At 49.5% G+C, this 24,161-nt stretch overlaps 2 protein-coding genes across 4 annotated transcripts in view; both read right to left on the minus strand.

Annotated features, from left to right (window-relative positions):
* Positions 1-1,726: 1,726 nt before the first annotated feature.
* On the minus strand, positions 1,727-4,647 carry TLX3 (T cell leukemia homeobox 3). Its single transcript, XM_055284759.2, has 3 exons — positions 4,092-4,647; positions 3,485-3,728; positions 1,727-2,479 (listed from the first exon to the last, which is right to left on the minus strand). Exons 1-3 carry the CDS (start codon positions 4,510-4,512, stop codon positions 2,269-2,271), a joined length of 876 nt encoding a protein of 291 aa, XP_055140734.1. The 5' UTR covers positions 4,513-4,647; the 3' UTR covers positions 1,727-2,268.
* A 9,278-nt stretch (positions 4,648-13,925) lies between these two features.
* The window catches only part of RANBP17 (RAN binding protein 17), a 428,141-nt gene continuing 417,905 nt past the window's right edge, over positions 13,926-24,161 (minus strand). For all 3 annotated transcript variants that reach the window (XM_063642616.1, XM_055285264.2, XM_055285265.2), the window contains 3 exons: positions 20,217-20,315; positions 18,179-18,306; positions 13,926-15,164 (listed from right to left, as the gene is read on the minus strand). In XM_063642616.1, the coding sequence (XP_063498686.1) occupies positions 15,068-15,164; positions 18,179-18,306; positions 20,217-20,315 (324 nt within the window). In that variant the 3' untranslated portion in view covers positions 13,926-15,067. The remainder of the gene's footprint in view (positions 15,165-18,178; positions 18,307-20,216; positions 20,316-24,161) is intronic.

Below are 24,161 nucleotides of genomic sequence, written 5' to 3' on the forward strand. Positions count from 1 at the left end.
CGCCAGCAAAGTCAAGGGTCCCTCTAGTCCTCAGCCGAAGGGCCAACCTTTCCCAACCCGATGACGGCGTTCATCAGGCTTTTTATTGGAGAAAATAAAAGCATTTCAGGAAAACACTCACGGAAGAGACCCGAAGTTCTGAGTCACCCTAGTCCCTCCCCGGGTGTCTTTATGTCCCGAAAGGCGCAGATCCCAGGCTAGCTGGGCTTGGAGGTGGAGGCGACGGCGGGAGCGCTGGGGGTTCAAGGTGTTTCTCAGGCGCCCTCCCCTTCCTCCGGCCCTGCAGGTGAAGACAGTCCCGCAGCCCGCATAGAACGAAGGCTCGGAGCACGGGGACCCGCAGGGTGGCGCACGGCTCCGGCTCCGAGGGAGGCAGTGAGATGAGGCGGGTGGGGGTGCTCGTGGAGTGTGTGTGGGGGGGTGTTCTGGGACGCGGCCCCGAAAGTGTTTTGCCTTAGGAGCTACTGGGATCTGGGCCTGGAAGAGGGAGAGAGGGAGTGAGGGAGAAAGGAAAGGAGAGAGAGAGAGAGAGACAAAGACAGATACATAAAGGCAAAGAGATTCGAGAAACAAGAAAGGGAAGACAAAAGGACAAAAAGAGGACCGTGGAGAGGAGGGAGACAAAGAAACCCAGAGACACACAGAGGCCAAGAGTCAGAACTGGGGAGAGAAGAAGAAGGAGATGACAGAACAAGAAAAGGCTGAGGGCAATGAAAAGCAATAGAGGACGAACTATACTGGGAAACATCATAAAACTGCAAAGAAAAGAAGAAAGATATAGTAAAACAGAGACCCAGAGTAACATACAGAGGAGAAAACAGGGAACATTGTAGAGAAAGAAACGGAGAGGCCAGAAAGTAAGTTTTTAGAAGACTGAAAGCGAGAATGATAAAAGAGGGGGAAAAATCAAAGAACAAGAGGAAATGTTCACGGGCTTTGTGTGTTAGACGTGATTGGAAGGGGTCAGCCGCTCCAAACCTCGCAATTGTGAAACTTCCAACTCTTGAGCCGCTGTGGAGCTGGGTGGACCCCAGCCGCGCCGCTACCACACCAGGGCTTAGAGTTCTGAGTTCCGGGCGCCCCGCCCACTCCAGCCCCGTGACACCGCGGGGCTGCGGTGACGTCACATGACGTCACGCCCCACCTGGGGTCCCACGCAAACCCGACAAGGAGAGGGGCCCTTAGGGTTGTGCGCTGCGTTTGCTCCCCAGGCGTTTGGAGACCGAGGATTTGCACCGGCTCTGCGCGCAAAGCCTGCCCACAGCGCGCCCAGACCGGCCAGAGCCAGGTCCTGTCTGAGGCTCCGCGGGAAAAAGAGGGCGGAAAGCGAGTTCCGGCTTGAGTTCTAAGAAGTTCGAGGCCACCCTGCCTCCCACCCCCCAGGTGGATTTGACCTGGGGACGGCCTAGGCATCTGCCCGGGCCCGGCCTTTCACATCCCAGCCCGCCCCGGCGCTGGCCCGCGGCCTTCGGGCCTGGAGCACCTTTCCCAAGTCCAGTCCCCATCCCGCGCGCACCCAGGCTGCGGGTGGCCGGCACCAACTGACCTGCACCACGCATCCTCCGCGGGGGCCCGGGCCTGGGTTGCAGCCGAGGCGAATGCAGACGAACCTTGCAGAAGTGGATGCGTCCTGCGCGCCGCCGCTCGGCTTCTACCGCCGCAGGGGTGGGGCGCAGGGCCGGGGGTCGCCGAGCATTATTGGAACGAAAACGAAATAAAAGCGGCGTTAAGTGAAATAGCTAACTTTTTTATTAAATAAAACGACTTAAATAAAAGGAACGGAAAAGAAGAAGAGTGGACCCAGCCTAAAAGCAGGGTGCCCCGGGCCCCTGGCACTTCCCCCAGCGGCCGGGTCGGCTGCTCCTCCTCCAGCGGCCCCCGCGGGGGAAGCAGGTGGCCGGTTTCTAAAGAAAAAAAGCCAAAACTTTTTTTATTATTTACACGTTTGGGCAAAAGTACAAAGTATAATACAGGCGCCCGGCCCGGGGGGTGCGGGCGGGGGGCGGAGAAACGTAAGGCGCTTTCTTGTCAGGCCCTGGCCTGGGGCGGGACGGGGCGCGGGGCGGGGGCTCGGATTGTGCGGCCGCGCGGAGCTCGGGTCCGACCCCCTTCCGCGGCCGGCCAGTCTGTGGCCGCGCCCTGGGGCCTACTCGGGCTAGGCGGCCCCTTCCCCTCTCGGCCCCGGTTCCCCCGCAGCCCGGCTGGGGGGTCCGGGGCGCCCGGCTGGGTGGGGGCGGCGATCTGTGGCGACGGTGCGCTCTGGTGGGCTCACACCAGGGAGGTGACAGCGGGAACCTTGGAACTATCCTCTTCCCAGGGCTGCAGATTCTGCAGAGCAAAGAGTGATGAGTTGTGCAGACAGAGCGGGTCGGGCTGGATGGAGTCGTTGAGGCTCTTTTGGAAGGCGTCGTGTTGCAGCTGCAGCATGAGCCGGCTCGCCTGCTGCCGCTCCGCCTCCCGCTCCTCCGCCGTCTGCCGCCTGCACCGGGGGAGGGAGAGGGACAGCACCGTCAGGCACCCGGCACCGCGGGGCCGCCGGCGGGGCCCCGGCCCTCCCGGGAGCCGAGGCCATCCGGGAGCCTCGAGGCGCAGAACCCGTCTGCCTCCTAGCCCGCGCTTTACGCCCGAGGCCCTCATATCCAGGGAGCCGGTTAGGATCATTTGTTTTTGTTGTGTGCCAGAGGGTCTCCAGGAGGGGACTCTGCCCGCTGCCCACCTGCAAGGCCGGGTATTGTGGCTTCACCAACAATAAAGATTGTTCCTTTCGCCGGATAGCAAGGGCAGGGCCTATGTGTAACTGACTTGGCCCTGCGGGAACGGGGGTCGCTGGGGTCCGCGGGTGGGCAGGCTGGCTCTGCACCACCCGCACGACGCCCAGGGGCTGGGTCAGTCTCATCCAATTCGCCCAGGGCCTGTCTTGAACCCCTTTCCAGACGCGATCGCTTCGCCGTTTACGGGTTGAATCAAAACAGAGATCGGATAAAAACGCGGCTGGAGTGGTGACGCGGAGATGGGGGGAGGGGAAACCCGCGTCCACGAGGATTGTTGAAAATCAGAGAGGGCGGGCTGGAAGAAGAAGGAGAGTGCGAGAGGCCCCTGTGTGCGCGCGTGTGTGTGTGTGTGTGTATGTATGTGTGTATGTGTGTACGTGTGTGTTTGGGGCGGGGGTGGGGGTGAGAGGAAATCAAGTGAGCGCAGGAGACCGTATAAAACACGGGGAGAGAGTTGGAGGGGCTCACGAAAGATGGGGATGGGGATGGAGGAGAAACCAAGGCGAAACCACGATGGAGAGAGAAGCACAGGCCAGCGAGAAGGGTGAAAGGAAGAGGTACAATCTGCGAAGGCGGGGTGGGGGTGTGTTTGGGGGAGGCTCAGGGGGGCGGGGGTAGTGGATAGCCTTAAAATAGGGCTAGTGCGAGGCTGCGGCTCGGGGCGGGACAGGTGAAGGGCAGGTGTAAGGTGGGCCGGGTCAGGCCTCTCTCACCGCCACTTGGTCCTCCGGTTTTGGAACCAGGTCTTGACCTGCGCGTCCGTCATTTTGAGGGACTTGGCGAGCGCCGCCCTCTCGGCAGAGGCCAGGTACTTCTGGCGATGGAAGCGCTTTTCCAGCTCGCAGATCTGCACCCGGGAAAAGGACGTGCGAGGCTTCTTACGCTTGGGCGGTGTCCGGTTCTGGTAGGGGTGGCCGATGCGCCGGGTCACGGTGAAGGGAGTGAGTGCGGCCGCAGCTGCGGAGACACATGAGGGCCCCTGAAGCCCAGCCCGGCTCGGCCACCGTTCAGGCCGCATGCGGACCCCGTGGCGCCCCGTGGGACACGGAGAGCTCCGCTATTTCGCTGGTCGCGCGCGTTTCCAGCGACACCAAGCCGGTCGGGAGACGCCCTCGCCCCCTGTCCCTTCCCCCGGGCACGGGCTTATTTTCCTGCAACTCTCCGATTACCCTCCCCACTACGGCTGCCTGGGGCCCTGGGGCCGAGGCCTCCGCCGCGCTTGGGCCTCTGAAATGGTTTCCGGGAGTGGAGCGCACAGGGCGCGGCGCCTCTGGCCCCGAGAGGGCGGAGGCCTGGAGCCTGGTCGCCAGCTCTGCTCACCTGTGAAGCGGTCTTTCACGAAGCGGCGGCTGCTCTCCATCCAGGGGAAATTGAGGCCGCCCAGGCTGGAGACCGTGGGCACGGAGGGCATGGCGGGTAGCGCGCTTGGCAGAGGCGGTGGCACGGCCCCGGGCAGCGGCCTGTGCGCCGGCACCCGGATCACGCCTGCGGGCGCTAGGCTCAGGTTGACACTGTAAGATCCCGCGTCCTCGAAGGGCGCGCCGAGGCCCGCAAAGGAGGCGGGCAGAGACGGGTATGTGGCGCCCGGACGGCCCCCGGGGGGCCCTCCCAGGTAGCTGGCGCCGTCGGGGCCCCGCGGGGCGGGTGCGCTGTCCTGGTCCGGGCTGTTAAGGATCTGGTCGATGCCGAAGCTGATGGGCTCGTGCGGGTGCGGGGTCTGCGCGCTGGCGGGCGCCTCCATCCTGGGCGGGCGGAAGGGCTGGGCTGGGCTGGGCGGGGAGGCGGCTGGGTCCCCGTTACGGCGCGGCCATGGAGCGCCCGGCGCCTCTCGTCGCACTGAAACTTTGCCAAGAGTGCGCGGGCCCGACAGGCTCTGTGTCATCTTTCTTGAACCGAACCTGGAGTTTCCGCTGCTAATTCCTCTCCCGCCGCAGCCATTGGCTGCGATCAACAAGCCTCTCTCCTCTCATTGGCTCCCGGCTTTCAATAAAGGCCTAATTCATGGAAATAGGAGCTTAGGGACTGTTCCAAGGTGACATCATTTTAACAAACGAACAATAGGTCAAATTTATTAGCCGGGATAATGGGCGGCGGATATTAGCGCCCGAACCGCAGCCTCCCAAACCCGAAATCTAACGAAGCTACAATTAGCAGACGCTCCCCGCTCCTCCCGGCCGGGCCGCTTCCCAGACACCGCGCTGGGCGGGTAGAGCGCTCCGCTTGTGAAATTGTCTTTTGCTGAGCGGGTTTTCGTTTTCTTCCAAAAATTTTGTTTTTTTTTCATCTGAGCAAAAGCCAAACCAAATGCATCCTTTCAGTTACAATGGAGTTGCAACCCCAGGACGACCCGGCGGAATCCGTAGAAGCCCCTTGGACTCACCGCTGCTGGAGGAACGAAAGGGGCGCACTCCCCGGGGCAGGCTTCGCGCTGCCTGCGCGCGGGGCGAGGGGAGCACCGTAGCGTTCTCCGCGCCCCGGAGGACGCCGACCCGCGTGGGGAGAATTCGACCCCGCCCGGGTTTCGGCCGCGGCCTCGAGGCCGCTTTGGAGACACTCCCTGGCTCCGGCCAGGCGGACCGAGGCGTGACTCGCAGGTGCCCACGCGTGCCAGCTGCGGCTGGGCTAGGGACGCGGGGTCGCCCGGTGGGGAGCGGGGACCTGACTCTCGAAATTCGTTGCAGGATAGAAGGGGGCTGTGGTCGCGCGTGGGAACCCGCTCGCGGCTCGGCGGGTCTAGGGACTTCGGGTTCCCGAATGTCAAAGGCGCCGGCAGATCCTAGAGCAAATCGCGGGATTTCTTTGGGAAACGCGAGTGGTGAGCCCCTCCCGGCTCCAGTGCAGTCTGGGCGCTGGAACCACTCCCCGTTCTGCTCCCGCCTCAGTGACTGTCTACCCGGCCCAGGGCACCGTGGACAGGACGGCACACGAAGTAGTCAGCTTCCGCTGCAGCTTTGGGGAGACAAGCGGAATCATTTTCTTCCAGCGAATTCTAAAATCGTTAGGTGCAAACTCTTTGAGTGTCGCACCCCTGGCCTGGGCTCTTCCTCCCGCTCCTTGTGGTGCGGACAGTGGTGAGAGCTCGGATGTGCTGTTGGCCAGAAGTGTGTTCAAATTTGGACTGGCCACTTCCTAGCTGAGTGACCTTGAGCAGTTGACTCCATATATTTAGGTTTCGGTTTTCTCGTTTGCAAAAAGGAAAATAATGCATGCATGCGGGTTGTTCGTGAGCCGCGAGTGAGATATTGAGGGAGCGCAGAGCACTGGGCCTGGCACGTAGTAGGCACTGGGCAGCGTGGCTCACCTCCCACTCCATTCCCCCAGAGTAATGGCTGATGTATTATTGTTGTGACTCTTGTTTATTTTGTTGGCAGTTTAATTTTATTTGCAGGGGCTCAGTACGTTGGAGAGAAAGGTGTATTTGTCTACCAGTAGGGTCAGTTTCAGAGGACGGGGAAGGGCAGGAGGTGCAGGTTGGGGATTCTTTCTCTCTTCTCCCAACAATCCAAAGGCGTCAGGATTTGCAGGGCCTCCAGGCCTGGGTCTGGAGTTAGGTCACTTGCCCGCTGTGTGACCTTGGGCAAGTTGCTGGCCCTTGTTAAGCCTTCCTGGTGGGTGTGGAGAGGGAGGCCCAACACTGAGGGGTGAAACCTGCAGGATGCCTGGGGTCTGGGCAAATGCTCCCTCACTCCCTTCCAGCCACAAGGACCCTCAGATGGGGGAGATGTCATTGCCCTGGCTCCAGGGGGCCTCCTGCTTCTAATTCAGGCTCTGCCACTGGCAGTGTGGGTCCCTAACCGCACCTCCCAGAACTGCATTTTCCTTATTTGTAAAACAAAAAGGGCACCAGCTACCCCCAGGGTGGCTGTGAGAACAAAATGAGATAACATCTGTGGCAGTGCCTGTGCGAAACTCTGGCGGTTATATAATAATAACTTTAATGACAACTATAAAGCTACTGTAGCTGAGAACCTAGCCTGTGCCAGGCAGGGAGGTGGACACTTATTTATTCCTCATAATGACCCTGTGAGGAAAGGGCTGTTAGTGGCCCCAATTTCTCACTAAGGAGGGAATTGAGGCTTTGAGAGTTCAAGGGAAGCACAGCTCCCCACTTGGGGGCTGGAGTTGGCACCTCACCAGCTCCACTTACTTCCCTTCTGGCTTCCAGTGCCCGGGACTCAGGGCTGCCCTTGTCACTTCAGACACTGTTAAATCAGGACAACAAGGCCCACCGCACAGAGGTTTGTGGCACGGAATTAAGGTGTGGGTGGCACAGCGCTGCTCCCAGCTTGTGTGCTTAAGAATGGGATTCCCACCTCAGTTTACCAGCTGTGGACTGGTAAGCTGCAGCGGAAGGTGACTACTTTGTGGACTGAGGCACAAAGAGGGAATTATTCATCCTCTTTGTGCCTCAGTTTTCTCATCTAGTAAAAAACCTCATGGGCTTAAATAAGAGCCTCCAGGTAAAGCCTGGCAGGGGTCAGGGCTCTGCTTCACTGCATGGGTTCTGGCTTCCTGAGATCCACGGTTCCTCATCGTCCAGCCCTGTCATCCAGATGAAGGAGCTTTGGGCCACTAATCATAAGCCTCCCTTCACTTCCTATCCAGATAGCTCTTAGGCAGCTCAGGAATGGGGGTAACTTGGTTAGTCCCTAGGACAGTGGTTCTCAGAGTGTGTTCCCAGAGCAGCAGTATCAGCATCACTGGAGAATTTGTTAGAAATGCAAATTCTTGGACCGTCACCAGACCTACGGAATCAGCCACTCTGGGGTAGGACTCGGCAACCTGTGTTTAACAAGCCCTCCAGGTGATTCTGATGCCTGCTCAACTCTGGAAGCCAGTGCCTAGAATATTGTCCATTTCATCTGAGTTTTCAAATGTGTTGTTATAACATTGTGGGAAGATTCTCTCAGAATTAGGAACTGTCATACGAATCTGTACGAATACCTTCCACTTCTCATTCCCCGTGTTGCTCATTCATGCCTTCTCCTGATCAGACTTGCCAAAGATTTGTTATTTTGTTGGTTTTTAAAAAAGCCATTGATGTCATTATCCCCTTTTAAGATGCCACCTCTTTCATGAATGTTGTGGTTTAAAAAAATATTTATTCCTTCTTTGCTGAGTTGAAAATTTAATTTGTCAATTTTTCTTTCTTTTTAAATAAATGCATTCAAGGGCATACATTTTCCTCTGAGCACTGTTTTGGCCAGATATGTTCTGATATGTATTTGGTGTTCCTGAGGTTGTAATTTCTTGCTGCCCTTGTAATTTACCTGCTGTCACTTGAACAGTGAGGCATACACACCGAAAGAGATTAGGAAATGAGAATTGTAAGAAATGGGGACGAGGATTCCCGGGGCTAGAGAGATTTTCAGGATAGAGCACAACCTCTCCTCTTCCCCAAGAAGAAGCTGGAAGAAAGGGGTACAGCTGGTGGCTTTGCCGAGTCATCTAGAAGAGGGTGGGGCTTCAGGGATGACAGGCAAGACGCTGGGATTTCCAGCTGGCCCATGAGCCCAGCTGTGGGAGGCCAGGTTCCTCCAGGCTCATTCTGCCATTGACTTCCTGAGTGAAATGAGACTCCATTTCCCTGTCTGTGAAATGGGGTAGAGACTGAATCAGGACTTTAAATGTATTTGGGTCAGCTACCCTATTTGAAACACCGATGAAAATATTGTGGTCTGCTTCCATAGAAAAAGACAGAAACACATAATTTGGCACACACACCATGTCACAGGTTGCTGACCTGCGTGCTGTTCTTGGCTTACACACCCTAGTTAGGAGTCCCTAGGGGCCCTTCCAGTTCTACTGATGGAAGGCTCTAAAGACACTTGCTCACATTTATTCACCCATTCATTTATTTATTCAACGAATATTTACTGAGCACCTACTCACATTTCCTGGACCATTCCCCAGCACAGGGGCTTGGTTTCCCCATCTAACAGTGGGCACAAAGCAGTCTGAGCTCTTCATCACTGCTTCCCCCAGTGGGCAGGACCTAGGGAAGAACCTTCCTGAGGAGGTCTGATCAGTCTCAAGACTCTGCTAGCCAGTGGAAGGAAAAGGCCTTCAGATGTCGGCTGTTGCTTGGGACCCCCCACTGCAGGTCTCGAGGCTTCAAGGGCAGTTGACTTAGGGAAACAGTCTCTTGTCCAAGGGCATGTAGTGGAAAGGGGTGGAGCTGGGATTTGAAGCCAGGACTGTTTAGACTACAAAGCCCACCTTTTCCCCTTTACCTCACACCCCTATTTGGGGGTAGGTGGTAAAGACTTTAAGTCACAGGACTGAGTGGGGAGGGGAATCAGTGCAGGGTCTGAATGAATCACTCTTGGGTGAAAGGGCCCAAGAGTGGCGGTGAGGGCTGGCCATAGTGGGGCTCACTTGTCTCCCCTACTGGCTTGGGAGTTCCTTTGGGGCAAAATGGTGTTGGTGGCATTTGATCCCATGTCCCAGGGCTGGGTCCAGGGCGTGGAGGACTGGAGGACATTATCAAGAGTTTGTGGTATTAAACTCAATAGCACAAAGCAAGGTCAGGCAAGGGGATAAGAAAAAGGGGTCAGAATTGGGCGCAGGCATTTGCGTGCACTCAGTTCGGCATTCACCTCCCCCAGCCCTGCTTATAGCTGGTTCCTTGCATCCTTTACGACCCAGGCCAGCCCTCACCTCTCTGCCCATCCTCCAGAGCAGCACCCTCACCCCATCATCCTCTCTACCCATTGATTTTTGTCATTCCCCTCAGAAACAATCTTATTTATCTTGCTCACTAGCTTTACCTGTGGCAGGTGAATGAATGAGTGAAAGAATGATTTCCAAGGTGCTTGGGCTGGGTCAGACCCGGGCCCTGGCAGGGAGGTTAGCAGAAGCCTGAGGAAGCTGGCCCTAGGGCTGGAGGTTAGAGGAGAGGGGAGCAGGGCGAGATTCCTTTCTCCATGGGGTGGGGGGCTGGTGGAGGTTATAAAGAGCATGTGAACAGGGACTGTGCAGATGGCAGCGTGTGCAGGGTGGCAGGAATTGGTCAGTGTGCACAGGCTCAGGGGAGCAAGGGCAGGCAGAGTGGGCAAATGCATGGGGTAACCTTCTCAGGGACCTCCAAACCTGATCTCATGCCCTTGTTTCCTTCCCCTAGACTTCAGCCATTTTTCCCATTTGTGCTGCACAACTTTCCTCCTTTCCTGACAGATGTCTCTACTAAATTTGACTTCGTTTCAACACTTTCGTTGGGCAAATTACATTAAGATGAATGTTTCAGGTACCCTTTATGGTTTATTTATCGTGATACTGTTTGTATCTCACGCTTATAAATAACTTATGTTATAGCTTTTGTTTGTGGAAATGTAACTTACATATTTTATTACGCTTTCTGTAAACCTCAAAAAGAATCTTGTCAAGGAAGCACTCTTATCAGCAATCCAAACTATGGGACGTAAAAACCGACACTAACATTATTTTTTAATATGCCAAGGAGGCAGGTTACTCTTGCTGTAGTTTGAAAGGTTTGCTGTCATTGTAAACTTGCACCTCAATAAAACACTTAAAAGTCTTAAGAATGATTTTAGAAAGTTCAGGGAGGAGGATGAATCGGTGGCAGGACCCACAGACACAGCACACAACGGGCCCAGGTCCTGGACTGGCCTTTCTCTGGGAGTGCCTAGTCCCACTGTGGGTGTCAAAGTGGTTGACGACGAGCTCTCCCACTCAACTGTCTGCTAGACACAGCTGTGAAGGACCTAGTTCAAGGAATTATAGTGAAAAAGAAACATGAGTTTTGAGGTCAGGCAAATCTGACTTTGAATCCTGGCTTGTCCACTTTCTAGCTATATGGCTTTGGGTCAGTCTTTTAGTCTCAGTTTTCTCATCTCTGAAATGGGGATAATAATTCTTGACATTCTTCCTGGGAAGCATAAAATGAGATAGCAATTTGCAATGCTTAGTGGGTGCTCCATAAATGATAGCAGTTCTAATTATTTTATGTTCATCTTAAAACTTCTAAGACCAGGAGTGGTAGCTCACATCTGTAATCCCAGCACTTTGGGAGGCTGTGGCAGGTGAATTGCTTGAGTCCAGAACTTCAAGACCAGCCTGGCCAACATGGCAAAACCATCTCTACAAAAAATACAAAAATTAGCTGGGTGCAGTGGCATGGGCCTGTAGTCTCAGCTACTCAGGAGACAGAGGTGGGAGGACTGTTTGAGCCCAGGAGGTTGAGGCTGCAGTGAGCTGTGCGCATGCTACTGCATTCCATCCTAGACAAGAGTGAGATCCTGTCTTAAAAAAAAAAAAAAAAAAAAAAAAAGAAACATTTACTTTCTCCGTTTTTACTCTATCCTGCTTTTCTTTTCAGGCACTCCTTTCCCTCCTCATCACAAGGAGCTGAGTTATCTCAAATATTACTTCCCCCAAACTGCTGAACATCTAGATCAGGTTTCCCATATGCCAGATCTTTCAGTTTCTTCAATTTTTCTCACCAAACCCACTCTGTTTTCGGATCTCATGTGCAGCTGTTGGTAGTCAGCTAATCTGGTCACTAATCTTAGCTAACAGCTACATGGCAAGCCACTTTTGCATTTTGAAAGGGGCCCCCACTACCATAATCCGTAGGTACTTCTAGGCTGTCACGGCCAATAGAGGGGAGTCCAGAAGGCCAGGAGGGCTTTTCTGGGCAGTTCGGATAATCACACTCAGTGCAGGGACTCTACACTCCTTCGTCCCCCATCCTAGAGAAGCCTGATTGGAAAACACAGAATAACAGAAACATGTGGAATACAGGCAGAATACATCTTTCTCAGGGGCCAGGTTCTGAAGTCAGTGTGGAAGGCAAAAATTGAGCAAAGTAAAAATCCCTTCAAACTGTTTCTTGCTTGAGCATCCCTGAAGCAGCTGGCTTGACTTAGCGCCCACATTGCATGAATCATCCATCTATCTGTACACTAGAATCCCATCAGAAGGGTGGGTGTGCAAACAGAAGCCACACCTCCCATCTCATCCTCTCGGAGCACGTTTGTGAAGTGGTAGGCCCCTTGGAAATGCCAGCACTATTTTTTCCTGTTGTTCAATCTAAGTTGGATACACGTGTGATCTGATTAGACCCAGCAGCCCCACTAGTTGTCTTTCACGTAGCCTCCACAGGTTTGTGTGTCTGTGCATGCTTTATCCTTGGGACAGGATGTCCCTACAGGGTCCACTCCCACGTGGAACTCCAGGTCTCTTCTCAAGAATCCCCACTGTCCCTCACCAAGGCAGACTCTGGCAGTCTTGGAGGCAGAGTCCCAAATCTGGTTCTCATCCACTGTGGGATGAGTGTGCAGTATGTGTGATCCTTAAACATCCCAGCTTCCCCACTTCCTTTTCCTCCTTCAGTAAGGGCTCAGAATGGAACCTGACCCTCTAACGGAAAAGAAGCGTTCCTTTCCAGGTTCTAAGAAAGAAATTTACAGCTAAAACTCAACCTCTCTAGCAACGGCCAGACAAGAGTTGTGGCAGACAGCTTTGAAAATGGCTCCCAATGGCCGGGCGCGGTGGCTCATGCCTGCAATCCCAGCACTTTGGGAGGCCAAGGCGGGTGGAACACAAGGTCAGGAGATCGAGACCATCCGGCTAACACGGTGAAACCCCGTCTCTACTAAAAATACAAAAAATTAACCAGGCGTGGTGGTGGGCGCCTGTAGTCCCAGCTACTTGGGAGGCTGAGGCAGAATGGTTTGAACCCGGGAGGCAGAGCTTGCAGTTAGCGGAGATCATGCTACTGCACTCCAGCCTGGGCTACAGAGTGAGACTCCGTTTCAAAAAAAAGAAAAAAAGAAAATGGCTTCCAATGATCCCCGCCTTAGTGATTTACTTCTAATGAACAGAATACAGCAAAAGTGATGGGATGGCTCTTCTGAGATTAGGTTATAAAAGACGGTGACTTCCAGATTGCTGCAATCTCTCTGGCTCTTCTCTGATGTAACAAGGTTCCATGCTGTGGGCTGTCCTGTGAAGAGGCCCATTTGGGAAGAAACTGAGGTAACAACCCGTGAGAAACTGACTCCTGCTAACCATCACCAGTGAGTCTGGATGCAGAGCCTTACCCAGTCAAGCCTTGAGATGATCACAGCCTGTGAGAGAGACAGAGCCTGAAATCCAGCTGCAAATTCCTGATCTACAGGAATTGTCAGTTAATAAATGTTGCTTTAAGGCACTAAGTTTTGGGGTAATGTGTTATGTAACAATAGAGTTCTGAGAAACACATGATAATGGACCTAAACATTAACTGGTTTCAACTCACCATTCTGAAATACAGGTCTTCCTTACAAGGGGCCAGGAATTCCTTTGAGGTGAAACAGATCTGAGTTCAAATCTTGCCTGTGTGACCCATGTAAGCTATAGACACCATCTTTGAACCTTGGTTTCCTTATCTGCAAAGTGGAGCTAATGCTGTCTAAACTCTGGAGGGCTGTTGTGAGGACTAGAAGAGATCATGTATGTAAAGGGCACGAGAGATGTTCAATAACCGTCTGCCGAGTCTTCTCCAGCTGACGCATGCTGCCTGCAGTGTGCTCTGCGAGGCCAGCTCTACTAGCAGGTCCTGTAGGTGTCAGCAGTGGGGCAGGCCTGACCGGTCCTCTGAGAACAGCTCTCCAAGGCCAAGTCTGATGGAGCCATCCTTGTCTGCTGTGAAACCACCAGGTGACCTCTGGCAGTGTGGCAAGGAGAAGCGAGTGCCCACAGCCATTTTCTGGTGAACATTTTAATGCAAACAATATGGTGCTTTTAGATACTAGACACTTGTAAAGAAAACAGTGCCAGAATGGGACAAACCTTCCTTAACACATTTCTGTGGGGTGAGTGTGCAGTTATAAGCCTTCAAGAAACAGAAATTCATGTCAAACTTCTCTGAACAGCTGATGTTTTACAGAATTCAGAATTTGCCTTCTCAAGGAAAACTATATTTCCCATTTCTAATGAAACATAGTGTAAGGCCAAAGCTTATTTATCCATTAAATACTAGAAGTAACCCCATATGTAACGTATTTTCCGCTGATTTCCTTCATACACAGAAGACAAACATTTTGAGATAAACTTGATGACTCTGCTTTTATATTACAAGCCTATTGCAAAACTCAACTATCAAGAAAGGTTTCAAGAAACACTAGTCTGAGAAATGGGATTATAACAGGAGCCTGTGGATTTACTTCTTGTTCAACAGTAAGGCCAACCTTTCATGTCTTATCAGAAATAAAGGACACAATATTTATTATAAGCCTGAATCATAACAACAGCAGTGAGATAGTAAAACACTTGACAGTGGGCAATCTCAAATTAATAGCCTAGTAACAGTATAGCACAAACTGTAAAGGTCTTCTTCATGTTCTGGGTTTGGGTTAAGTCACAATCCCAAGTCCCAACAGTAATAAGAGTTTTTGTGGCGAGTTGGAAACCAGCTGTTTCTCATCCTCTGAAAATCTGAATTTTAGCACCTAGAACTGTTTTGGGTAGCCCTAAGAAGGCAGAGCTGCTTCAAATATTATATTCTAATAGTTACCTTCACCTTCTCTTAAAAATTAAATGGAGGCAGAAGACTGGGTGCTGGCACCACCCAGAACTTCTGACTGGGGCTACATGACTCCTCCTGAAGAAATATCTCTGCAGGCAGTAATTGCACAGCTTAATTCTTCTAGACTGAACCACTTCAGATTTATGCCAGTGAAAAGCAAACGTTGTTTGTAAGTCATTTAATTGTGTTACTGTCTCTCAACTTTATCAGATGCAGCTGAGGCAGGGAGGCCTGCGTGTGGTCCTGTGGGATGCTCTGTAGTGCTTCCAGGCTCGTTCTAAATGCTCACAGCCCAAAGTCCCTAACGCTGCTTCTTCCAGACACATAACAAACTACTCATTTAACAGGTTCCAATGGCATTCGTCTCAATCCAGGATCCACGGTGAAGGCTGCATCTGCAACAAATTGACAACCTTGATTGCAGAACCATAAACTGGTACACACTTAGGTGCAAACCTGGTTCATTATGTTCTTTGGTTAAATACTGTTTCTACATCCCTTCAGAGCATTAGGAGAACAAAGATAATATTTGATAGAAAGACTGAAAACACATCCTTTGCTTTTCAGAGAAAAGACTGAATTTGCACTGTGTACTATTAGAAATTCTTATAATTAGGCTAGACGTATAAGAAGATAGGGCTTTTGTTGTTGCTTGTATGTTTTGAAAAATACATTCCCCTGGGCTAGCCAACATCACTGTCCTGAGACCCAGACCTTCAGGAGTCTCTTGATAAAGGCTGCTCCGCACATGGTCAGAAAAGTCGGGTCAGCTCATCATGTCGAGACTGCATGGTTCAGTGTTGCCATCACTGCGCATCGCCTCTGCCACATCTCTTCTGAATACAGACAGATTTTGGGTGAACCTGCAGAAAGAGGAAGAAAGGGTCAAGGGTAGTAATGAGGCAAAGCCTCCATGAATTTCTGGACGATAAGGCCATTTTGGAGTTCAGGACTTCGGGGAGCCCCCTCCTGGAGGAAGGCTCTAGATTTCAGCTGAGCTCCTTTCTCTCCACTTTCACCGCCATTGCTGTTCCGCCACCAGTACTGCCAACACCTCATCTCTTCCTGGAAAACAGGGTTGCCACTAAATTCACTCTGACCATCTTGAGGTGTATATTTTGTGGTTCTACTTTTAAAAAACAATTTTAGAAAAGTTAAATTACACATAGATGGTAAGGATTATAAGAAAAAGAACAAAAGTTTATGTGCCAGGCATTGGATTGAGTTTACTGATAAACTCATTTGGTCATCACAAGTCTTCCCTGAGGTAGGTATGAGTATCCTCATTTTACAGATGAGAAAACTGAATTTAGTAGCTGAAAAAGAGGGGGCGCTGGGTTAGACTACCTGGGTTCAAATCCTAGCTCTACCACTTATGAGTCAGGTGACACTGGATGAATACTTAACCTCTTGTCTTGGTACCTAATATGAGTAGTTACCTCAAGGGATTGTAGAAAGTGGGAATTTAGGCTGGGTGCGGTGGCTCATGCCTGTAATTCCAGCACGTTGTGAGGCCAGGGCGGGTAGATCACCTGACGTCAGGAGTTTGACACCAGCCTGGCCAACACGGTGAAACCCCATCTCTACTAAAAATATAAGAAATTAGCCAGGTGTGGTGGTGAGCGCCTTGTAATCCCAGCCACTCAGGAGGCTGAGATGGGAGAATCACTTGAACCTGGGAGGCAGAGGTTGCAGTGAGCTGAGATCACGCCACTGCACTCCAGCCTGGGAAACAGAGTGAGACTCTGTCTCAAAAAAAAAAAAAAAAAGAATTTACTGGGTCAGTTTGAGGCAATGCCTGTATGCCTGTAAGTACTCAACACAGTGCCTGGTACACGGAAAAAAGTCAGTCTTCGCTGCCTATTACTCTCATTAAACTACGAAGGCCACCTGCCATCATTTCACAGAGCAGCTCAGGATGCAGTACTCAAATTTCCAAGCCTTAGGTGAAGTCATTTCCACCGAGACACCTAGGGCTTCCCCATTCAACTCTCATCTGCTGGCTTCCGAGGTTGTGCTTTTCTGCGTGATAGAGGATCTGGAAGTGAACGGTCAAGGGAATATGTCTGCATACCCCAACTAACTTGGTCATGTATTACCAGAGCCCAAGCTGGTAACTCCAGAATACACCGTGGCTACTGGGATGACTGACGATTTGCATTTCAAATGGAGCAGCATTTGAATGCTACCACATTTATAAAAGGATGGTGCAGACCTTTTTTTTTTTTTTTTTTTTTTCCCCTGAACACATGCTCTTTCTCCATCATTCATTACTGTCTGTCTTTTCTACTAGGATGTAAGATCCATGAGGGGGAGAAACCTTAAATAATTGGTTTACCACTGGTAACGCCAATGCCTACACAGTAGATTCTGAATAACGTTTTGTGAACTAAATGAATGAATGAATAAAGTCAGACCTAGCTGATAAGTTCAGGCTCCTTTCATTTAGATCTCATTGGCAACTGAGATACCAGCCATTCTTAAAGAACAGGCAGAGGGAGAAAGTAATACTCTAGGTCATAGGTCCCAGGTGCCATGCTTCACTGCGTTCTGTCATTTAAACATCACAATTGATTATTATCATCTCCATTTTACTGGTAAAGAAACTGAGGAGTAGAGAAGTTAACTGCCTACTGCCACACAACCTAAAAAGGCCAGATATAAAATATCTTTAAAAAATTTTTAATTTTAATTTAATTTTATTATTTTTGAGACAGAGTCTCACTCTGTTGCCCAGGCTGGAGTGCAGTGGTGTGATCTTGGCTCACTGCAATTTCTGCCTCCCAGGTTCAAGTGATTCTCCCTAGCTCAGCCTCCTGAGTAGCTAGGACTATAGGCACGTGCCACCATGCCCAGCTAATTTTTGTATTTTTAGTAGAGACAGGGTTTCACCATGTTGGCCGGGCTGGTCTCAAACTCCTGACCTCAGGTGATCCACCCACCTCGGCTTCCCAAAGTGCTGAGATTATAGGCGTGAGCCACTGTGCCCAGCCAACTTGTTTTTTAATTGATACATAATATTTTTACATGCAATATTTTGTTATATGCACAGAATGTGTAATGATCAAGTCAGAGGATTTAGGGTATCCATCATCCGGAGTATTTATCATTTCTATATGCTGGGGACATTTCAAGTCCTCTCTTTTAGCTATTTTCAAATATACAACACATTATTGTTAGCTATAGTCAGGATCCTAACTCAGCTGTATCTGGGGTCTGTCTGACCTCAAGGCCTATGTTTGTTCAAATGCCAAGAAGTCTTTCTTCGTTTTCCATAGCGGATTTGCACTTTCCTTCTTTTGATCTTTCAATTATAGTTATTTTTTCATACCTCTCCTGTTGAATTGTAAACTGCTTAAGGGCAGAGACTACATTTTATTAATCTCTGTATCCCTGTATAATGCCTAGTATGACGCTTGGAAGAAAGCAAATAACCAATAATATTTACTGAATGGAATGGAACTGAGTCTAGGATCACAAGGTGTAATAGAAAAGGGAAATCCACTGGGAGGCCAAGGAGGGCGGATCACGAGGTCAGGAGATCGAGACCATCCTGGCTAACACAGTGAAACCCCGTCTCTACTAAAAATACAAAAAATTAGCCGGGCAAGGTGGTGGGCACCTGTAGTCCCAGCTACTCGGGAGGCTGAGGCAGGAGAATGGCGTGAACCCCGCGGGGCGGAGCCTGCAGTGAGCCGAGATCGCGCCACTGCACTCCAGCCTGGGCGACAGCGAGACTCTGTCTCAAAAAAAAAAAAAAAAAAAAAAAACAGAAAAGGGAAATCCATGTGTGAGCTGTGTCAAGCACAAGACAGTTATTTTCAACAAACCTGGAATGTCTCCTTCCCCCAGTGACACACTACTGGGCAATGCTCACCTGTCTCTGTTCTTGACGGACAGGTTCTGCTCCACTCCTTCCATTAGGTTTCTGAAGCACTGGGCAAGGACCTCCTGCTTGGGGAGAGGCTGGCTGTTTATCAAACTTGCTCTCAGTTCACTGAAATACTGATGGGAGACAGAATAGTGTCAGAGCTCTGACTCCAAATCCGGCCCGAAGACAGCCGGTAGGGGGATGGCTAGACCAGCTCTCATCTACTCAGGGCTCACTAATGCTCAGAGGAGTTTTTGTCTAGGTCCACTTTGAACTTTAAGCCCTTAGAGAAAATCTAGGCCATAGAGACACTCCTAGTTATAAATTCTATGATCCCTTCCATAAAATGTCTTGCTGTAATTGTTCTATTGTCACTGCTTAGGCTGATGAAGTCCTTGCCTCCTCTGTGGGGGGCTGAATGCATGCTTTTCCTGACTCTCATCTCTACTAATCACAGGAAGACTGAAATGGGAGGGGCCCCCAGGCTGAAGAAAATAACTAAAAATGCCCAGGGAGCATTTTAAGTGACTGAAGGAAAGGCCAAGGGTCTTTCCTCAGGCCTTATCATCTTTCCTGGCTTCAGTGAGTCACTCCTTAAACGATTTTGGGCTTTGTTCCAAGTCTCTGTCCTTGGGGGTTAGAATGGGTTTACTCCTCTGAGGTGGGGTACTAGAGGGGCGTGCTTTAGTTTGGGGAGAGCTTTGTGGCACTAAGGAAAATGTCTGTCATGCCTGCTCACAAATATCTGCACAGCCTTTTCTTCTCTCCTGAGGACTGTGGGCTTTTATACAAACACAAGCTCTGATGCTAAACACAGCTCCTAATCATTGGAAACAGCCTAATTTCAGCACAAAGACAACATTTTGCCAGTCATGCATTTATTCTTCCCAGCCTGAAAAGCATGATATTTAATTTCCATCATACATTAAAACAGCTTACATCAAAAAACACACATAATTAATATGTAGTCAGACTAATACTTAAATACTATATATCAGAGGCATTATACTTAAACCACAATGTCTTACTGAACAAGATTGGGAATGCACAAAACTACTTATTTTTCCCTTTTATAATGATGCAGTGACTCACACCAGATAGGAAATTATTAGTTTTTCATCCTAAACTGTGAAATATTGCCTCCATCAGTAAAGTATAATATTGTGATGTCATAAGCTTTTTCTAAACACTGAATTTGCCCTTATTCCCTCTCAATCATTTTAAAAGAACTGCTCTCTTTTATAGAGCTTGGATTTAAATCACAATAACACCGAGGGAAGATGAATGACAGTGCTACTGAATGTGGCTAAAATTGGATACTTCAGCACAGGTGAATGATGAGACAGCTCTTCTCTTTTTGATATATTTTCTTCTTCTATTAGTTTCCTTCCAAGGCTGGGATTTTAGTTTGAATTTTAATGCATGCAGCTGCCTCTAATCTCACTGTCTTTTTCCCCAGTACTATCTTATTGTATAGACAATTCATTCTCTCAAGCTGTAATGCACTGTTCCTCCTGACTACCAGGGAGATGCGTGGGTTGAAGAGGAAGCTGGAGAGGCTTGGGAGGTAGCCTAGGTGGTGAGTCCTCTAAAGAAGCTGGAGATGTGTGCTCCCCAGATGAAGGGTGCTGGTTCTGTGAGGAATCCCTGATGGGCTGCTGCTGCCACCACCTAGGGCAGTGGGGATCTCAGATATAAAGGGTGGCCAAGGAAGGCAAAAAGGGTTGTTGCTCAGAATTCCCCTGGAATGGGGGGAGTGGAGTGAGGGCAAGCTTGAAACACTACTGAGCAAACCACCCATCTGGTGAGTGGGGGCTCTGGGCTCCAGAAGCACTTGTTTTGAGGCCTCTGCTTACCTGACGAAGATCTGAGGCCTTTGGGGAAGGACCTTGTAGGGGAATACGGCCTCACAGAGTTCTCAAGGTCCCAGTTCAAACTCAGTTGGCTCTGCTCCTCTGTCCTTCGTCATCACAGCTCACCCTAGTTTATAGCTGCTCTCTTCTCCCAGGGACCACCTCCCGTGACTTCCTGCAATCACACTCACCTTCTCATTAAGCAGGATGAGCCCCAGGAGAGGCCTGGATACTGACCACTGGTTCCGACAGTCTTCAAAGACAATGGTGTTCATGAGGACAGACATCATCTAGAAGATAGAGTCACATAAAGATTGAGATGCCTTGGCTCAGAGTTCCCCCTAATCCCAGGCCTTTCATATGCCCAAATTCCACCCCTCCATCTTGCTAACAGCTATGAAAGCTCTTCCTGGACAAACGGCCTAGACTCTGGAAGCTTACAAGGCTGCCTGTAGAAACTGTTGGCAAAGACCCCCAGCTAGCTCCCTCTGGAAGAGTTTCTACCTCTGAAAGCCTTGGTGAGAACATTCCAGATGGGCATAAGTCAAGAGATCACTGGGCCAAGATGATCAGTCCCTGTCTCTCAACCCTGATATGCTTTCCTCTACGCTAGGGCACCAGGCGAAAGCTCAGCTCACCTTCCTGTCTGCCTCCCATTTCACTTAAGAGGTCATGTTATAGAGAGATGAAATCTCTCCATGGCCCCTCTTGGAGAGAGGGAGGGGAACGGGACACATTCCATGTGACCCTGGAACATCATGTTTCCTGCTGGCTTAGGCTGTTCAAGGTTTCTCCTCACTCTTCGTTCACTAATTCACTCACTCACTCATTCATTCCTACATGTATATTACTCATCCGTTCTCTTAAATTCAGCCTGGAAGATCCATAGGGGAGATAAGATAATACAGGCATTTACCACAACCTCTGACCTTAAGTAGCTTGAAACCTCCTGGGGGAGACTACTTAGGAGAGAAATAACAGGAAATAGGGCTGGGCAAAGTGCAGTGGGCATGCAGAGGAGGGAGAGATGACTTTGGGTCCTTGAGGAGAAGTCAGGGAAGACTCCACAGAGAAGGTAACATTTAAGGAGTTCCTTATAAATCTGTTCTAAGCAGAGAAGGCATCAAAAAAGGAGGGTGGGGATGCACACAAAGGGTTCTGCAATGGTAAGAAACTTAGCATGACAGGAGAGAGAGAGGTGGGCCAGAGGTAAGACGCCAGTGCCATACTGGAAGACCCTGCTGAGGAATCTGGACTTCATCCTGATGGTAGCGGGGAGCTAGTGATATGTTTGCAGCACAGGTGAGACATGCTCTGATTTGCATTTAAGAAAGATCTCTTTGGGGATATGTAGAATGTGTACTGTGCAGGTGAAACTAAAGGAGAAAGACCAGGGATGAGGCTGCTGCAATAGTCCAGGCAAGTGGCTGTGAAACAGGTTTCTGTCATTCATGTGGAGCTGATGATACAGTTTCTGCTTCTTGGACTCTTTACCTCCTACCTCTAAGCTCTTCTGTTCCCACAGCTCCAGAACTCCTTTCCCCAAAAGAGGGCAGGGGAAACGGCAATTACGTGGCAAAGACCACTGCATACACCATCCCTTATTAGGCTTTGGTGGCCTGGCTTGTTTGGAACACAGTTGGTTTTGTCCTCTGGTATTTTTTGAAATCCAATTTACCCTGTGATCTCAGGCAAGTTACTGAACCTCTCTCTGTGTCTCAGTTTCATTAACCATAAGGAAGGAAATAATAATCCAGCACAAGGAAGCTCTGAGAATCAAATGAGACAGTGTACATAAAATGCATTGCAAAGAGTAAAAAGTGCTATAAACATTTAAGGTATATAGTAACAGTAATGAGCTTCTTTGCAGTTCTAAACGTCTGCCATTCTATACATCATCGTAACAATTAGGCTGGTTGCAAATGAAATCTGCCAATTGCATATTTATGATATGTCCAGTCTCTCTGGGGAGAGGCTAGGACTTAAGCTTGGGATGTTGAACATCATTTGCAGATCATGAGTTTCCACGTACAATCTAACAAGCCACCCAAAGTCATAGAACCACAAATTTAAATTGACAAGCAAAACGAACAGATCGATCTAGACAGTCTAAAATATTATGGGCTTCACAATCTGAAGGCAGAACGGATATTTTAATGGAAAAGATTAAAGTTAGAGGCACCAAATTCCTCCAGTAACTGACAAAGCATCTTGAAGTGATGCACCAATTACTTTATATGGTTCTCCTGTGTATTCATTTGTCTGAATGCATGTATTTATGTCTGTAATAAGTAAGGAGATGTTTGAATAAAACACTTTCCTAAAAATAAAGTTGGCTAAAATGGGTGATTTTTTTTCTTTTTTATTCTTCTGGAAATATGAAAATTAGTGAGCAAATCTGCTTAAATGGTACTGACATGGCAGCCCATATCCGGAATTATTTTTTGTAATATCTTACAGTAGGGTATGGGGGAAACAGCCAACAAATGGGGGCAAATTCCTTTGGAGAAGGAGCATGTGGAAGAATACTGGATGAAATGCGTAAGCACAGAATCACTTCCCAGGTCATATGAAATCTCCGGTGGGAGGCCTTCTGTGGTTAACGATACAAATACAGGAATACTGAAAGGAGAGAGCTCTTGGCAATTCTGCACCACCCGGCCCACAGTGAGTCACAAGGCACCATCAGTATTTGGTACAAGGAATGGCTGCGTGAGCTGGGGCTCCAATCCTTCAACTTCTGCTCACTTCCAATACTGCTACAGGGATAGCTGGAATGGCTGTTTCAAATCTGCTCAGCTTCTGGAGCTCTATATCTAAATAAAATAAAATTAAACAAATTTGCCCAACCTAGGCTACATTTTATAGGGCCTATGTCTGAAAACACATACAGTATCTACTGCATTACCCTGAGCAGCTATTCTGCCAAACCAGGAAAGGGCCCATTTCTGAGGCAGAGTTGTATGACTTGGTCCACTTAGGAAAAGCATGCTCCACATCGCCTCAGGTGCTTCCTCATTCTCCTGCATTCTTCCCACAGGATTTGGCAGGAGTTTCAGGAAATTTCTCTCAACAAAGAGAAACCAACGTGGTATGCTAAAGCCAGGCTTTCGAGCCAATCAGAATAGAGCCCCAATCTGGCCCTGCCACTTAACTTGAGACATTGGGTGAGTCATTTCACTTATTTGAGCCTTTATTTCTTTACATATAAAATGGAGGACAATAACAGCTACTTCAAAGGGCTGCTGTGAAGAATAACTTCTCTGATATATATCAAACATTTGATACTGTGCTTGCCACATAGTAGGCATTCAATCTACTGCTCCTTTACTGCTACTGCAGCTACTCTCTCAGGTCTAGCCCAGTGGAATTTCATCGCTCAATGAAGGGCCCCAATTCATGTCCTGATTAGATACAGATAAATGAGATTATAGTCTCTTCACAACTATCTAACTTTGTTGAGGGTTGCAGTAAAACACAGACACATATACAACCAAAATAGGAAACAGTTCAGAAAGCATCCTTATTTGATCTGGCACATGTATTTGTAAGGATTTTGAATGACAATGTTTCTGTTGTTCTGAAAACCTGTAATTCTAAATAAAACACAAAATTACTCTACAAATATCTGACCTGGAAAAGTAAAACAAAGCAATGTTGTGTGATCTGTATCTCTGTTCATTCCCCAGCTCCTCTCTTATTCTTCTACCCTAACATGGGATGTAAAGCACAAGCATAAAGCAAATTAGACTTTCCTACCCAAATACGCTGTGTCATACTTTCTTTTTTCTTTCTTTTTTTTTTTTTTGAGACAGAGTCTCACTCTGTTGCCCAGGCTGGAGTGCAATGGCGCAATCTCAGCTCACTGCACCTCCGCCTCCCGGGATCAAGCGATTCTCCTGCATCAGCCTCCTGGGGGTTACAGGCACGTGCCACCAGGCCCGGCTAATTTTTGTATTTTTTTTAATACAGACAGGGTTTCACCATGTTGGTCAGGCTGGTCTCGAACTCCTGAACTCGTGATCCGCCTACCTCGGCCTCCCAAAGTGCTGGGATTACAGGCATGAGGCACCGCGTCTGGCCCGAGTCATACTTTCTCTATGGCAAGGTGGGAACTAAATGCTATTTATTGAGAC

The sequence above is a fragment of the Symphalangus syndactylus genome, chromosome 7 (genome assembly GCF_028878055.3).
Source record: "Symphalangus syndactylus isolate Jambi chromosome 7, NHGRI_mSymSyn1-v2.1_pri, whole genome shotgun sequence".
NCBI classification, from domain to species: Eukaryota; Metazoa; Chordata; class Mammalia; order Primates; family Hylobatidae; genus Symphalangus; species Symphalangus syndactylus.

Excerpts from the sequence above, each read along its gene's own strand:
- TLX3 (XM_055284759.2), bottom strand. The coding sequence starts at position 4,512 with ATGGAGGCGCCCGCCAGCGCGCAGACCCCGCACCCGCACGAGCCCATC. Across the intron at positions 3,729-4,091 it reads CGTGAAAGACCGCTTCACAG|CTGCGGCCGCACTCACTCCC; the intron begins GTGAGCAGAGCT and ends GTGTCTCCGCAG. Across the intron at positions 2,480-3,484 it reads AACCGGAGGACCAAGTGGCG|GCGGCAGACGGCGGAGGAGC; the intron begins GTGAGAGAGGCC and ends CCCCCGGTGCAG.